Source organism: Rhynchophorus ferrugineus, unplaced genomic scaffold (assembly GCF_030347505.1).
Source record: "Rhynchophorus ferrugineus isolate W39M unplaced genomic scaffold, kcgeb_rfMv2 rfM9, whole genome shotgun sequence".
Lineage (NCBI taxonomy): Eukaryota > Metazoa > Arthropoda > Insecta > Coleoptera > Curculionidae > Rhynchophorus > Rhynchophorus ferrugineus.
Genome location: NW_027472588.1, coordinates 4171118 through 4186208, shown reverse-complemented (window position 1 = coordinate 4186208; position 15091 = coordinate 4171118). Strand labels below are relative to the sequence as shown.

Genomic DNA, 15091 nt, shown 5'->3' with positions numbered 1-15091 from the left:
CCTACGAGTTAGATCAAATTAATGTACTACAGTATTGTACACCATAAAAAGGTCTACAAAAAAGTCCGCGATGGTATATGTTTATCTTTTAGGGATAACCCACATTAACCATTTTTATTGTTTACTTTTTACGTGAGAAAATGGCTTATTTACGAAGCTATTTTAAGCAATACGGCATTAATCCTTATCGAATTAAGTACCCTAAATACAGTGTGCAATTAATATAGATCAATATGGTTCCTTACAGCATGTAAATTAAACAAATATTTTCGGAGATATTACAAATTTAAAATTTGCGTTTAAAAATGTGTAATGTAATAAAAATTGTATGAATTTAGATATTCCAAAGATAGCAGGAAATCTTCATAGTAAGTATAGGGGAAGTGGAATTGTTTTACTCCAAATTTAATGCGTGTAGGCCAAGGGCAGTAATGAATGAACCAAAAATACTGGATCGATTTTAATCATGTTTTCATTGAGTGACATAGGCATATATATTTTATGCCCGTGCAAAGTCGGAGCGGGCCGCTATGTTTTTATATACAACGTTCATATTTTTTCTGTAGTGTATTTAATTTAGTATCAGCATTGCACCCGTGCGAAGCCGGGGCGGGTCGCTAGTAGTAAATAAATAAATCAAGATTGTTCCGAGCTAGCCGAACGATTTTTCGTGAAGTTCTCGGCACGGGAGGGGGCGAGCGGTATCCGAATGGTGTGCTGCCTATCACAAAAACAAGGACCCGGTCAAAAATAATATTTCAATTGAAGCGGGGCCTCGCGTGCTAAGCTCCATCGTGCACCCCATGAAAAGGAACACGTTAGCGTGGAATTCGGTTAAATATTTATTTATGGCTTTATTTTTCATGTGTATCTGCTTTTATAACATAACGAACTCTCCATAATAATGACAGCGGAATAAGCCCCGTTTTTTTCGAGGGTTGAGTATTGTCCAGTGTCGTGTATTTGGCAAGTTATAATGCAGTTAATTTACTGATATTGGTAAAAACGTTTAGTTGTTATTCGTTTTAATGTATAAGGTCAGAATTAGTTCATCAGTTTGTATATGCATCTTCAGGCTTCTCTTTATCAGTAAGACTGAAAAGCAGAAGTTTTTTTATTACATCTATAAGTAGATCGTTGAAAAGGCTATGTATCGAATGCGTGTGAAGCTTCTTGCTGCTCTTTCCGTAAATATACGTTTTTTACAGGATATTGGTATTAGTAATTTATTGCTATCGTTCTTTGTTTGTTAAATAAGCGTAACCTATATTAATACAAACCAAATTAAGACTAATTAAGCTGAAGTTAATATGGTTCCGATTGTTTCAATCTTCTGACTTCCTACGTGTTGTCCATTAGCTTTCTTGTTTTATAGTTTTGATTCCTGGTTATTAAAATTTAATAACTCTGATACATGTTTTAATGGGAAATCTAAATAAACGCCCAACCATTGTGCTATTTTTCTCTGGTCACGTAGCGATAAGCATTGGCATTTAATTGAAGAACCCTATTTTGGCAGCTCCAGAATTACCAATCGGTTTGATGATTTAGACTGGTAAACAAATTTCTTCGATCTTAAGGCAATTTAACATTATTTCCCAAGTAACTAGAACAGTTTTTTAATTTTGAGTCTGATTTGGTCTGTTTTGTTTAAGGTCATATTAATGGCCATTACATATGTAAAAGTTAATTGTTTAAGATACGATAATCTCTGTTTAATTGAGGAACTAATCAAGAAAAGGTATGTTTTGGACATGTTTGTCGAATAAAGGTGAACAAATTTTATTCCTTCACTTGATAGAGTGGTAGAGGGAATTCCGAAGAAGAACGGTATCAACTATACTTGCACGTCAACGTTTTTCATATATATATATATACGTCGTCGTCATACAGTGATGATACATTGTCATATGTGCCGCAGTGTAGCAGAAAATATCAAATATATTTTAAACTGGAATCTTTTTAATTAAATGAAATTATTTTCAAGTTAACTGTTTTTTTCTGCGATAATGCCTAATCATAAATATGAGCATATAAAAAACGGTTACTCACTGATCTTGGAGGCTTGGTTCTTTTACTGCTCGGTTCTGTCAATGTCAGTATAAAACAATGTCAGTCTGTTTGCAGCCAATATGACTAAATTGTAGGATGCTGTTTTATTTAGAAAAAACTCATAATGATTACAATTCAAAGTATTAGTGTTAAGTACCTTAAAAGAGTGTCAATGTACTTGACGTGACTTGGCAATCAGCTAAATGTACATGTGAATGATAACAGCGAAGTACTTAGACTAAAATGTTTATTAGCTTCATCTGATTAGTGGACATATAAATATTTTAGAGTAACATATTTTTCACAAGTCTTACTGAATGTACTAAAGTGATCTACATTTCATGTATATGATAACTACCAAAAATAAATTGCCCATTAGGTAGACTGTTGATCCAGTTAGGTGAACCAAAATAGTACCATAATAATCATAACTAAAATAAACAGGCCTCTAAGTATTGACTAAAGCTTGGTATCAATAGACTCTTTTTTATATGATACTCAAGATAAATTATGTGCGATATAAGTGATAAACTGGGAGTTATCTTGTTCAAAAACAATAAACAACATATAGTTGAATAAAAAACATCTGGACAAATGGATGTAGTATAGGTGTGTTTGTTTAACGTGAAATCTACAACTTCTTCGGTTGTTGGTTGTGAAACCGATCGTTTTAATCGATAATTTTAATCGGGTGGACTATACATGATACTTTGTAGCAAGCTATAAAACACTAATAGCGAAGTATTGTTTAAAAAATGTCTCCTTACTTATTTGTAGCTTCATCTGATTAGTGGACATATAAATATTTTAGAGCAACATATTTTACACAAGCCTTACTGAATGTACTAAAGTGATCTACATTTCATGTATATGATAATTACCAAAAAAAACTTATTGCCCATTAGGTAGATTGTTGATCCAGTTAGGAGAACAAAAATAGTACCATAATAATCATAACTAAAATAAACAGGCCTCGACGTGTAGACTAAAGCTTGGTATCAATAGACTCTTCTATGTGATACTCAAGATAAATTATGTGCGATATATGTGATATACTGAGAGATATCTTGTTCAAAAACAATAAACAACACATAGTTGAATAAAAAATATCTGGACAAATGGATATAGTCAAGGTGTGTTTGTTTAACGTGAAATCTACAACTTCTTCGGTTGTTGGTTGTGAAACCGATCGTTTTAATCGATAATTTTAATCGGGTGGACTATACATGATACTCCGTGGAAGCTATAAAACACTAATAGCGAAGTATTGTTTAAAAAATGTCTTCTTACTAGTTATTAATTGATGATAAAATATTTATTACGAACTTAGTATTTGGCACCATGGTATTTATTGATGTAAAAGGAATATTTATGTAGATTCTTAATAAAATGTTCAATATTTAAAAGCATATTAATTAAATATGTAAAATGAATATAAATTGTTATGAAAACTGTATTTCCTGCAACACTTGAAATACATTCTTTAAAGTTTTCTTTTTCGGATCGAATAATAGATGGTAAGGCACTTACCTGCTCTCAGAGCGTCCATGGGCACGGAGGGATAAGGTATGGAATAGGGATAACCCTCCTTTCTCAAGGTCTTCGGCTTCCTCCGCGGTCGGTATTTGTAATCGGGATGCTCTTTCATGTGCAGGGCCCTCAAACGTTTCGCCTCGTCGATAAAAGGCCTTTTCTCGTCCTCCGTGAGCAGTTTCCATTCGGAGCCTGGAAAATCGGAAAATGGAAATGTGCAGAATGGGATTTTTACGCATCGGAAAATCGAATTAATTGATTGTGAGCCTCCCCTCGACGCAGCGCGCTGTTGTAGAACGTGTACGGCCGCCGTTTAGGCCTTTGAGGTACATAATTTTTCGATATTTTCAAACTTAGCGTTGACATTCTCCGTTTTTCTCAAAGAAATTTGTTTAATAAAGCTGGTAAACTGTGAATAATAATCAGTATTGACGTACTGTGATGAAAAGGCTGACCAACTGTATTTAGTTGCAAATTTAAAGAACCTCTTATGGTTTTGTCAATAAACAAGTAGTTAAAATAGTTCTAGCATTATTGTAGTATACTAGATTACCTATTACTTATATATTGTCTATTCAAAATAACAGCGAACTCACGCCATCAAGATGCTTAATATATTAGATGCAGCAATTTGTAAATTGACCAGATGCAGCATTTACAGCGATATTTCAGAATGGGACACCGGAGCACTCATGGCAAGATGATTATATAACATTATTGATATTTAGACAAACAACAAACACACTATTGCGTCGCAAGAAAGATTGGTATAATAAAAAGTTATATTTTTAAGAAGCACAATATATATATATATATATATATATATATATATATATATTTCAGTTATATATTTTAATTACAAGTTATTCGAATACTGTCTAACCCTGATTGTGCTACACCTTTTGTTGGTCGAATTCATATGCTACTCAGCTCACACATAGACACACACACTAAAACATCACTAATAAAAAAAGGAAAAACTACCTTTTTACGTTGTTTACGAACGGTAACTGCCTTTGTTAACCGACCACTTTACAAATAATGAGACCTAGCCCAATTTTAACCCTTCGGCAAACAAACCTAATCGGTAATAACGTGTTTCTGTTTGTGCTTCCGTCTCCTGGTAGCTCGCATTCAAACGAGAAATCACGTCACGGGCGCCCTTGGACAAACAACTCGGCCACCGGTTCTGCGGATATTAAAAAGTTAAATATTTTTCGTAACTAGGCCCTAACCGGCTACCAGTAGTTAGCGTTCCGCTTCTAATTTTAACGCGCGACATATTTGGTGTGGCGCCTGGATGAAGGGTATTGATGGAGGATTTCTTGGAAACCATCTACTGGTTAAACACTGTGTTTGTAGACGATTTTATCGGTTTCATGTACGTATCGGTTGAAAAGTTACTTGTTCGGTTTTTTTCTACAGTTCAGCCTCCAAATACATTTTGAAGGATTTAAAAATGATTGTATTACTGTGTGTTAAATCGCATCTGGTAATTTAATCATACTCCATCGATTTCAACATATGAATACTGTTTTTGAAAAAGCGTACTAGTTGGATGGGGATCGATATCCACTGCAGCTGATGCGATCGGACCAAAAACTGCGCGAAAATCGGTCGGAATACGAGGAAAGATTCAGCAATGTTGCTCTTCAGCTTCAGCAGACGACGCTCGACCACATGTTGCAAAACATATCAATAAAAATAGGCAAAAGCAGTGGCTATTGATGGACAATACTTTGAATAAAATATATTCTACTGAATTTTCATAATAAAACTTCAAAATGGTGAAAATCCTTTATTATTATATGTATTACTTCCACGTAGCTGTGATATAGCAACATTATTTCATATTTTAAGGCTTGATACTGAGTCCAACCTCCTCTGCTTTTTGTCTAACATTATGTTTCCAATTTAATCTATCATTGCGATATATTCCGAGGTATTTGGTTGATTCTGCTTGAGAAATCGGGCATCCGACAAGTGATATAATTAGGTTTTTGTTGCCAAATTAACATGAATAGGTCTAGAGCTACTAAGCTATATTTCCCAGGCTCTAGTCCATTTGTTCATCTTGTTGACTTCTATTTATACTATTTCTACAGCCTTAGGCAGATATTTTGAGCTAGATGTTTTGCCTGTATCGTCGGCAAATGTTCCAAGTTCTATTTTTTGTACAAGAGCAGATAAAATTCATCAGAATTGTTTTGTGAAATACGAAAAAAAAACAGCGACTAAGCAATTTCTCATCATTACAGTCTCTTGTGCGTCAACTGAAACAACCAACTGGCCAAATGGCCGAATTGATGGACTGTCCTCTGTACAGCCTGATTTTGCATCAAATGACTTCCTTATTCACGCATATCAAGAATAAATTATATGGCCAACGTTTGTTGGTACTAGAAGAAATCCTTTAAAACCCAAGTTTTGGTGGTACCTCATTCAAAGCTCCAAAAGTGTTACGAAAACTGTGATTGATTGCTATGGAGAATACCTCGAAAAACAATAATACCATTTTCGTTAATAAATTACTGTTTTTTAATGAATAATATTGTAAAATTAACCTACAACGATACATATCGATGTTACTCCGACCTAATCCCGAAATATAAAAAATTACCCCCATACTATCGACGTAAACAAAACAACAGTGGCCCGAATTCCTTCTCCAGCTCCGTTCATCAATGAAATTACACCTGAAACTTTCGCTTTCGAAAAGGGAAAGAATCAACGACATATTCCGTCGGGTTGTACCCCAGGGGTCGGCGATTAACAAAGCCCCATTACCGAACCGAAAACAACCGCCCTCTGCGCGCCGTGGCACTACCCTGGACACCCCCGCCCCTCACCAATCCTCGGTCACGACGAGATAAAGCAATCAGCGAAGACAATCTCTTAGAAATTATGTAACTTGAAGTATCCATTCTGTGTCAGACGAGGGACAATAAAGCCCGAACAATGGGCCCCTAAAGAGACATCTTTCGACCCATTGTTCCAATCGAGACTGTTTGTCGACCACAAAAGAACAGTTTCCAACTCGCCGATTCTCCACGAGGAAAATAACGAGACGACGACGAGTTTTTATCCGGAATGAACTAGGAAAATGATACAATGTGATTGCGAGATTATTTCCGATTGTTTTTTGTTTTACTATCTAGTATCCATTACGGTTTCATCTGTGTATGTATCCTTTTTACTTAAATATAGTCCAACTTTGATTACAATTAGTAAAACAAATATTAACACTATCCATATACTACTAACATAAACATTTCAATAAAATGTGTCAGTTTCCTCATCACACAAAATATAATTATGCCAAATCTGAAGATACTACGTACATACAATATTCATAAAAAATGGATTTGAATTTATTTTTGCAATAATAAGTCATTCAATTTATTCTATCTATAGTTCTATCATATTATAATACACTACAACTGCTGGAATCGTGTATTTACGAAAGGAAATTCAGAGTTAGAACATAGAGGCGTATTTCAACACTTAAACCTATTTCGGCTAGAGTTCCACAGGGTAGTGTCTTTGGACTACTCCTGTGTCTGCTCCAAACTCCTGATATCCCAACAACAAAAGAAACAGTACTTGTAATATTTGCTGACGACAAAGTAGCAGTCAACAATATCACCAAATGGACTAGATAGTGTAAAATACAGCCTAATAGTTCTAAAAATGTATCCAGTTAATCTTGCGATGCTGCGAAATGACAAAATACTAATTATATCACTTGACGGAGGTACGATTTGTCAAAGAAAATCAGCAAAATACTTGGGCATATATCTCGGTGGTAGGTTAAATTGAAAGCATCATGTCAAAAATCAAAGAGATTAGTTTATCAGCCAATTTGGTTATATGGGTTACAAATATGGGGTTGCACTAAAACATCACACCAACTAGTAATTCAACGTAGCCAAAATAAAGTTCTACAATTAATTACCAATGATTATCGATACTCGAAATCAAATAGTTACACGATGTTATCCATGATTTCGTCTTGAAAACCTGAAATAAGGTTATTAAATCACAGTAAAGTCGAAGCAATACAGCCACAGTTACAAACCACACGAACTTGTATATTGTGTTAGTGCATTCTTAACTTTAGCTTAAGTAGTTTAATTTAGGAAATACATACTGATCAATTAATCGCCTTGCTTGTGTATTAATTCAAGTACAACAGAACAGTAATAATAAATTAATTTGTCAATTTAGATTGAACTAAACATATCTAACGTAATTAATACACATTAAAACAAATCTGATAAACAAACGGTTATCTACCATTCAGAACTTACCATTCTAGGTTGCTCTAACTGAACAATTATTTCGAAGTAACAAGATTTGTCTCGTTCTGGAAGACTCATACTTAATTAGCTTTAAGTATAACACTTAAGTTATACTTAAGTTATACTTAAGTTATATTATACTTAATTTATACAGTATTATATATTATGCCTATACATTTATTTTTAAGTTTTTTTTTAAATAAATTTAAGCATTATTGTAAAGTATTGGTACAATATATTTTAATCAAAATATTGTCCCTCAATTTCCATCTTTAAGCAAGATTTAGGGATTCCTTCTCGAAAGAACAATGTATATTTTTGAGGCAATTCACGAATCTATTTATTTTTTGTGTTTTCATAGCAAGTGAAGCGCTGCCTTGACAGGTTATAATTCATATGTCGAAACAAGTAGTAATCGGAAGGAGCAGGGTCTGGAGAATACGACGGGTGGTGTAGCACTTCCCATTTTAATGTTACGAAGTATGTTTTCACCGTCGGTCGAACTGGGGACCGAGGATAAGGACCCTCTCGATTTGGAGGCGATAAGTATGGAACTCCCTCTTGCTGTGGAACAGAATGACCTGAGTATTGCTCGGACTAATCTGAGGCCGCCAGAATTTGTACCACGCAATCGGCTGGTTCAGTTGGATTCGAAGTCTGTCGCGAATAGTGTCGGGACTATAACCGGTGTTAAAGAAAGCTTTATCATCTGCATAAAATGCTTTGTGGGAATGTTTGTGGAGTGGGAAATCAGACATGTATAGATTGAGCGGGGCTGGGGCTAGTGGAGCACATTGCGGGACTCCTGCGGAGATTTGTTTTCGAGGAGACTGCGTCACCTATCCTCACTTGAAAGGATCTACCGACCAAGTATGAATCAATCAGAGAGATTTGATCGAAAACTTTGGAAACCTCTAAAAAGATGATTCGGCTTTTCGGCCTTTTTTTAGTGCCTGTTGGATAGTTGCTGCGACGCAAACAACTTGAAGAAGGCTTGAGTGTTTGGCACGGAAACCGTGTAATATCGCTTTTTCGGCAAGTTTGAAAAGTGAACTAATCAGGCTGATGAGCCTATAGTCAAATGGATTGGACTCGGCTTTTTTGGAATGATAGAGACAAGCGCATGTTTCCAGTTCTTTGGGAAATGCTTTAGTCTCAGGATGGAGTTGATAATGTTGGCCCCATCGATGGTTTCGTCCAGTAATACCTTTAAATCCTCGTCTTCATAATCTTTGCCTGGGGCATGGTTCCCACACGGTTCAAATTGAAGTAGCAATGATTTCTCAATAAAACCAACTAAGTAAAAAAACATGCATTTTCAATGCATTGACATTTTTGTTCATAATTCCACAAAATGATACATATTGAGAAGTGAGGCCTGTCGAGTGATGTAGTGGTGCTTCAACATGAAGTTAATTACAAACATACCCGATGCGATTTGATTCACAGTAACACCATCTGTTGTAAATCCTTAAATATAATTTGTAGACCTGATATTAAAGTAATAACACCAACCAAAATTCTGTTTTCATTATTTTATAACATGGTATATATATTTCCTGTGATAATTAAAACAATTTCCTGTTATAGCCACTTATTTGGCGTAAAGAATCTGAGCGGGCCCTGACCAGAGAAACGGTCGACGGTTGAGCCCGGCCAACATCTGTCGACTGTCACTTGTCCGTCAAATTTAATTCGTCCAAGGCCTACTTGTATCCGTACGTCGTGAATAATGCATGAACTTCCACCGCTACGTAAACACGCCGTCATGATACGGTTTTCGGGGTGTGGAGTTAGTTTTTATTTTTTTTGTGGTCGCCCTCCCCGTCAGAGGGAGGTATAGACGACGCCCATTCATATGTAAAACGGTCGTTTTTTGTCCAGTTTTAAAATTTATATCGGGTTTTATGAGGTGCGTAGTGGAACAGTTTTTTTTTGCTTCGATCGACGTTTGAGGAGCGGCTCTTGTGTTTCGGCGATTTTTCTGGATGGATGTTTGGATTGTCGGGATGGATTCGGGTGTAGGAGACCCGCGCCCTGCAGTTCGACGGCTCCGACGTTGAAGTATTTCCTATATTGGCATCTCTGTTTGTTTCTTTGATTATTTAGTAAAGGATTTTCAACATGTAGACAACTAAGGTTTTTATTGTAACACTTTGTCTCTGATTCTCTCTGATACGTTCGAATACGTAACCGAATTAGCCTACGAAAGTCAAAATATTAGTTAAAATTACGGATTATAAACCGTCAAACGTTGTTTTAACTCTTTGCTTCTTTTGGTAAAATTCAAATTGCTGCTTATTATTACTCTGGTTGAAAATGCCGAAGCCACACAGGAACAGGAACGAGATAATGGAGACCCTCTCTTGCCAGTAAAATTCGTTAGAGAGGTAAGCATTTTCACTGATAATTATTAAGTTGCTACAGTTTTCATTGAAGATATTTTTTAGCGTGTTGCAGCTGCACTGAATTAGTATTAGCATGGTTATTAAAATATATCAAAAAATGACAAATGTATTCTTAGATTCACCGAAAAGAAACCGTCCTCGCACGAAGTGGGTGACAAATCAAGATCAGCTTGATTTTAGCTCCATCAGAGATCAAATATGTAAAATATATAAAAACGGGGAGTTGTTTTTCAATATAAACATAATTTAATACAATTATTGTGGAGGAAACTGTTGAAACTTAGAGATACGCAAATTTTTGAGGGATGAACATCCCTTTCTACCCTATTGGGTCATATATAATCTAAATAATGTAGAGATAACCGACGAAGAGTTTCAACACACCTTCCAGACATTGCTTTCAAAGGAATACAATTTTAAAAGCATATAATAAAATCAAGGAAGACTTGTTTCATTTTGTGTATTTATATGAGACATGGATATTTTAGAATGGACATTGGTGTCACTCATGGCAAGATAATAAATATATTGTTAAGACAACAGGTTGATGGAAAAAGGAAAACGTTTAAATAACAATTGATTAAGTTTTGTTAGTCGTAGTATTAATTATTCATTAATAATTCATTGCATATATACAGTTCTTTATGCTGGAAATAAGAATAGTTAATAATACCTTCAGAATGGATGAACTTGTTCAAACACTGGAAATAAGAATAGTTAATAATACCTTCAGAATGGATGAACTTGTTCAAACACTGGAAATAAGAATAGTTAATAATACCTTCAGAATGGATGAACTTGTTCAAACACAATGAACAAGAAATCGACTAATTATGGAATCGTGAACAGATGTTATGTATATTGTAAATTGACAAATTACTTATTAACATGAATGAAACCTTGTGAATGTGGGATTATAGTTTACTGGCGACAATTTCCAAAATAGTGTGATGAGAGTGGAAACAACTAAAGGTGATAACTAAAGGAAATCAGACTCTAGGGTGTGAAAGAACTATGTGCGTAACTGCTCAGAATATACATGAGTATTTGTTTAAAATGTGTACGGAGATTAAGACTCCTAGATTGTAGACTAAGTATTTTGCAGATACACCAAATGCATTAGAGAAAATACAATGATATCAAAACGACTTTTCAAGGAAACACTGCACAGAAGGAAACAAAAACTAAATATAAAAAGGAAATATGCCCTCCGATGGAAGTAAAATACATTACGAGAATATACAATTGTCGATAAGGTGGATTAGGCCTCAACGGGATACTATTACATAAAAAAGCCCATAAAACACTACCTCATAGGTGATGGGGAGGACACTTGAATGTAAATATAATAAAACACAACCCTAACCTACATATACTATAATTTTGACATTATAATTAATTGTAGTTTAAGTGCATCGGTACTGTAGTGTTAAAATAAAATTTATTTGATAGCATTTTTGTTTCATTATTTTATTTACATTGAAATTTGGTCTGTCAGAGCCAAAATTAAGTAAAACTCTGAGTTAAGGTGACAAAATTGCGTCGTTTGGACTATTTATTGTCTCCGTTGATTATTCGGGCCATGAAAATATGAAGAATAAAAGAATTTTTGAAATTTCTAAACAAAAAACACGAAATATAATTAATTCGTCGAAACTTTGATGCTTTCTATATATTTTATAATAGTTAATGCTTATTCCTAATTCCGCTTCTTTGAACTATCCGACAAGTGACAGCCGACAGCTGCCGATCGGCACCGATCGTCGAGTGTTTTGCGCGTCGTAGAGCACTCGAATCGTAACGCGTTTTTTTTTTGGGATGCTCTGTCGCCTTAATGATTCGATTGTTGGGCCAGCGAACGAGGCAGCTGTTGCTGTTTTCCGTGTCGTGGTTTCCGATTCAATTATGTAGGATGGGCCTGATGGGTTGTCAAGAGCTGTTGAATCAAAAGGGCGGTAATAAGGGGTAATAAGGCTGAATAAATTCATTACGTGTCTGAATGGCCCTCCCAAAATGGCCGAAGGGGTTCTAAACGCGAACATATTGGGGGCTGGGAATTGATATTCGTTTTTTTTTATAAATCGATTTTAATTCCAAAAATTGGATACGTTTTGTTTTCTACATAACATATCAACTTAGAAATCATCCTAGAAGAAATCCGGTCTTACCCGGCCTGGTTACTGGCATAATCATTTTCGCACTTTTGCACTCTTGCCTAAGGACAATCACAAACATAAACTTACGACCATACCCCAGCAGGATTCGAACCCGCGACTATCGCAACAGTAGGTGGACCATCCTGTCGCCTTTACTTCTGCGCCAACCAAGCCGGCACGTTATTATCATTTAAAGGGCTAGGTATTACAAAAGGTATTAGTATAATTTACCAAGATTAATAAAAATTATTTGTGTAAAAAATGTTTCAAATTTAAATCCGTTAATTTGTTGTTTCAGTAGTTTGTTTTTGTTTTGGTATGTGTTAATTATTGAATATTGATAGTGAAACGATAAGGGAAACTATTGAATGATGGTGTCTCGATATCAATTTACGTATTATAAACGTCAGAATTAAATATGCGCATTCCCATCTAGGATTCAAAGGAATTACTCCAGGATTAACGAAAGGCTGTACAAAACCACAATGTTTGAAAAACATTTCAAATTTATATCCGTTGTTAATTGCTGTTTCAGTAATTTGTTTTTCATTTGGAATGTATTACTTATTGAAGATATTAATATTTATAATGATTCAATAATAGGAATTATTGAATGATGGTATCTTAGTATGAAGCCAAAAATGTACGTATTATAAGTTTTAATGTTAAATATGAGCAATTCAACCTTAAATTTAATGGAATTACTCTAGGATTAACTAGGATTAATGCAAAGCTGTACTATGCTCTACTACTAAATTTACTACAATAGGATAGAAACGTATATTAAAATAATTGTATAACCTGCGCATGAATATGCTAAGCGTATATTGATCATTATACATGTTAATGGATAGATATGACCTCTATGGTTCATCAAGAGCTTCAGATAGACCTTGCAGACGAAACTATTAGAAAAGTTACAACAATCCATGAAACATTACATTCTTATATTTATTTCCTCTAGATTCGATAAAAAGCTGAAAATGGAAATGAATTTTTGGTTAGCTAACTACCGTCGTACAATAAATTTGATCCATAAGAGCAGGTGGTTAACAGAATTCTCAACATTTAAATCTATTTCAGCTGTTGGTAATATCTTCTGACTGCTCATGTGCATTCCTGATACCTCAACAATGAAACAGACAATACGGCTATAGAAAAAGTACCAGTGGCAGTCAGCAGGATCCACAAATAGTCTAAAGGCTGCACTACGGAGAAAGGATAAAAACCTAATTATATCACTTGAGGGATGTTCAATTCATGAAGCAGAATAAGCGAAATATCTCAGCATTGATGGTAGTTTAAACTGGAAACTGCACGTTAGATTAGAGACAGACCAAATCAGACTTAAAATCAAAGTACTGTACTGGTTAGTCCGAATATATTCTTAACTTGACCTAAAAACAGAGTAAACCAAACTTTACTAGTTTATTATAAAGATTAATTGGGCTTGTGGGGTGCAAATATAGCGCTGGATAAACACTACTTATCAACTAGTAATCCAATGCTGGGATAACATTTATTTTTCACAGATAACAAAGTTTTTCGATTAATTAATAGTGGCTATTATCACGTATCATAGCAACGTAGAAATAGTAGAGCTACTGGACATCACGCAGGAAATTAGAATATTGAAACCAAACCACACGGAATTGTATAGTATATAAGTGCTATTTTTTACTTTACTTTTTATAATCTCATTTAATTTTATTGTATTTATATATTTATCCCGCAGTAGTCTTGCTTTCAGACATGCCTGGCGTAGTTCTAAAGGCGACAAGACGGTCCTCCTACTGTTTCGATTCCTGCTGGGACATGGTCGTAAATCGATATTATTGTGATTGTCCTAGGCAATCCGAGAGTGCAAAATCCGACAAGGAAAATGATCCCAGTCACGCCAGTAAGCAGGCTGGGTAAGACCGGATGTTTTCTGGGATGATATATATATATATATATATATATATATATATTATATATGTATATGGCAACATTGTTCTGAGCTTATCTAATGAAACGTATAATAAGAGGTACAAAATAAATAAGTTTACTACAACGCTATTTCCAGTTCCCGATAGTTGAACAATTCAATTTCAGGAATAGGTTTCAAGGCCATATATGATTTGGTTTTAGTATTTTTAATCGATCTAGAAAGTTGTTATCAAATGATTTTTTAAGCGTAAAGAACAACCTTAGGGACGTCTGAGTTAAATCGGGTGAATAGACAGGCATGAGGTGATTTTTATAGAAAAAAATCTTGATGAAAGAATCCAGAGTTATCGTTGCATATGCAGATAATCTTGATACAAAAAGTTTCATGCCAAAAGATGTTTAACACTCAAAGAATTTTATTTAGTGTTGGTAGTTAGACACGACGAAATGAAGTTATTCACAACAACAAGATTTTCGCATCTTACTATTTTTTGATCGCAGTAGGGTATTCATAACAATTTTACAGTCTGAACATAAAAGAAAAAAATAATAATTATTATCTTTAAAGAACTGGAATAAAAAGCCTTCAACATGAAAATCGAAAACGTAACGAGACGAAATAATGACGAAAATAATGCCCACCTTTCCCGGCCCTATCGATCCGGATCGCGAGCGCGCCCCCTTTTTCGTCTACCTGCCCTTTCATTCCCCC

The 15091-nt window shown here is 34.9% G+C and overlaps 1 protein-coding gene across 2 annotated transcripts in view; it reads right to left on the bottom strand.

Moving 5' to 3' along the window:
• The window catches only part of Sox21b (SRY-box transcription factor sox21b), a 72198-nt gene that overhangs the window by 38524 nt on the left and 18583 nt on the right, over positions 1-15091 (bottom strand). For both annotated transcript variants that reach the window (XM_076413138.1, XM_076413139.1), the window contains exon 3: positions 3583-3777. In XM_076413138.1, the coding sequence (XP_076269253.1) occupies positions 3583-3777 (195 nt within the window). The remainder of the gene's footprint in view (positions 1-3582; positions 3778-15091) is intronic.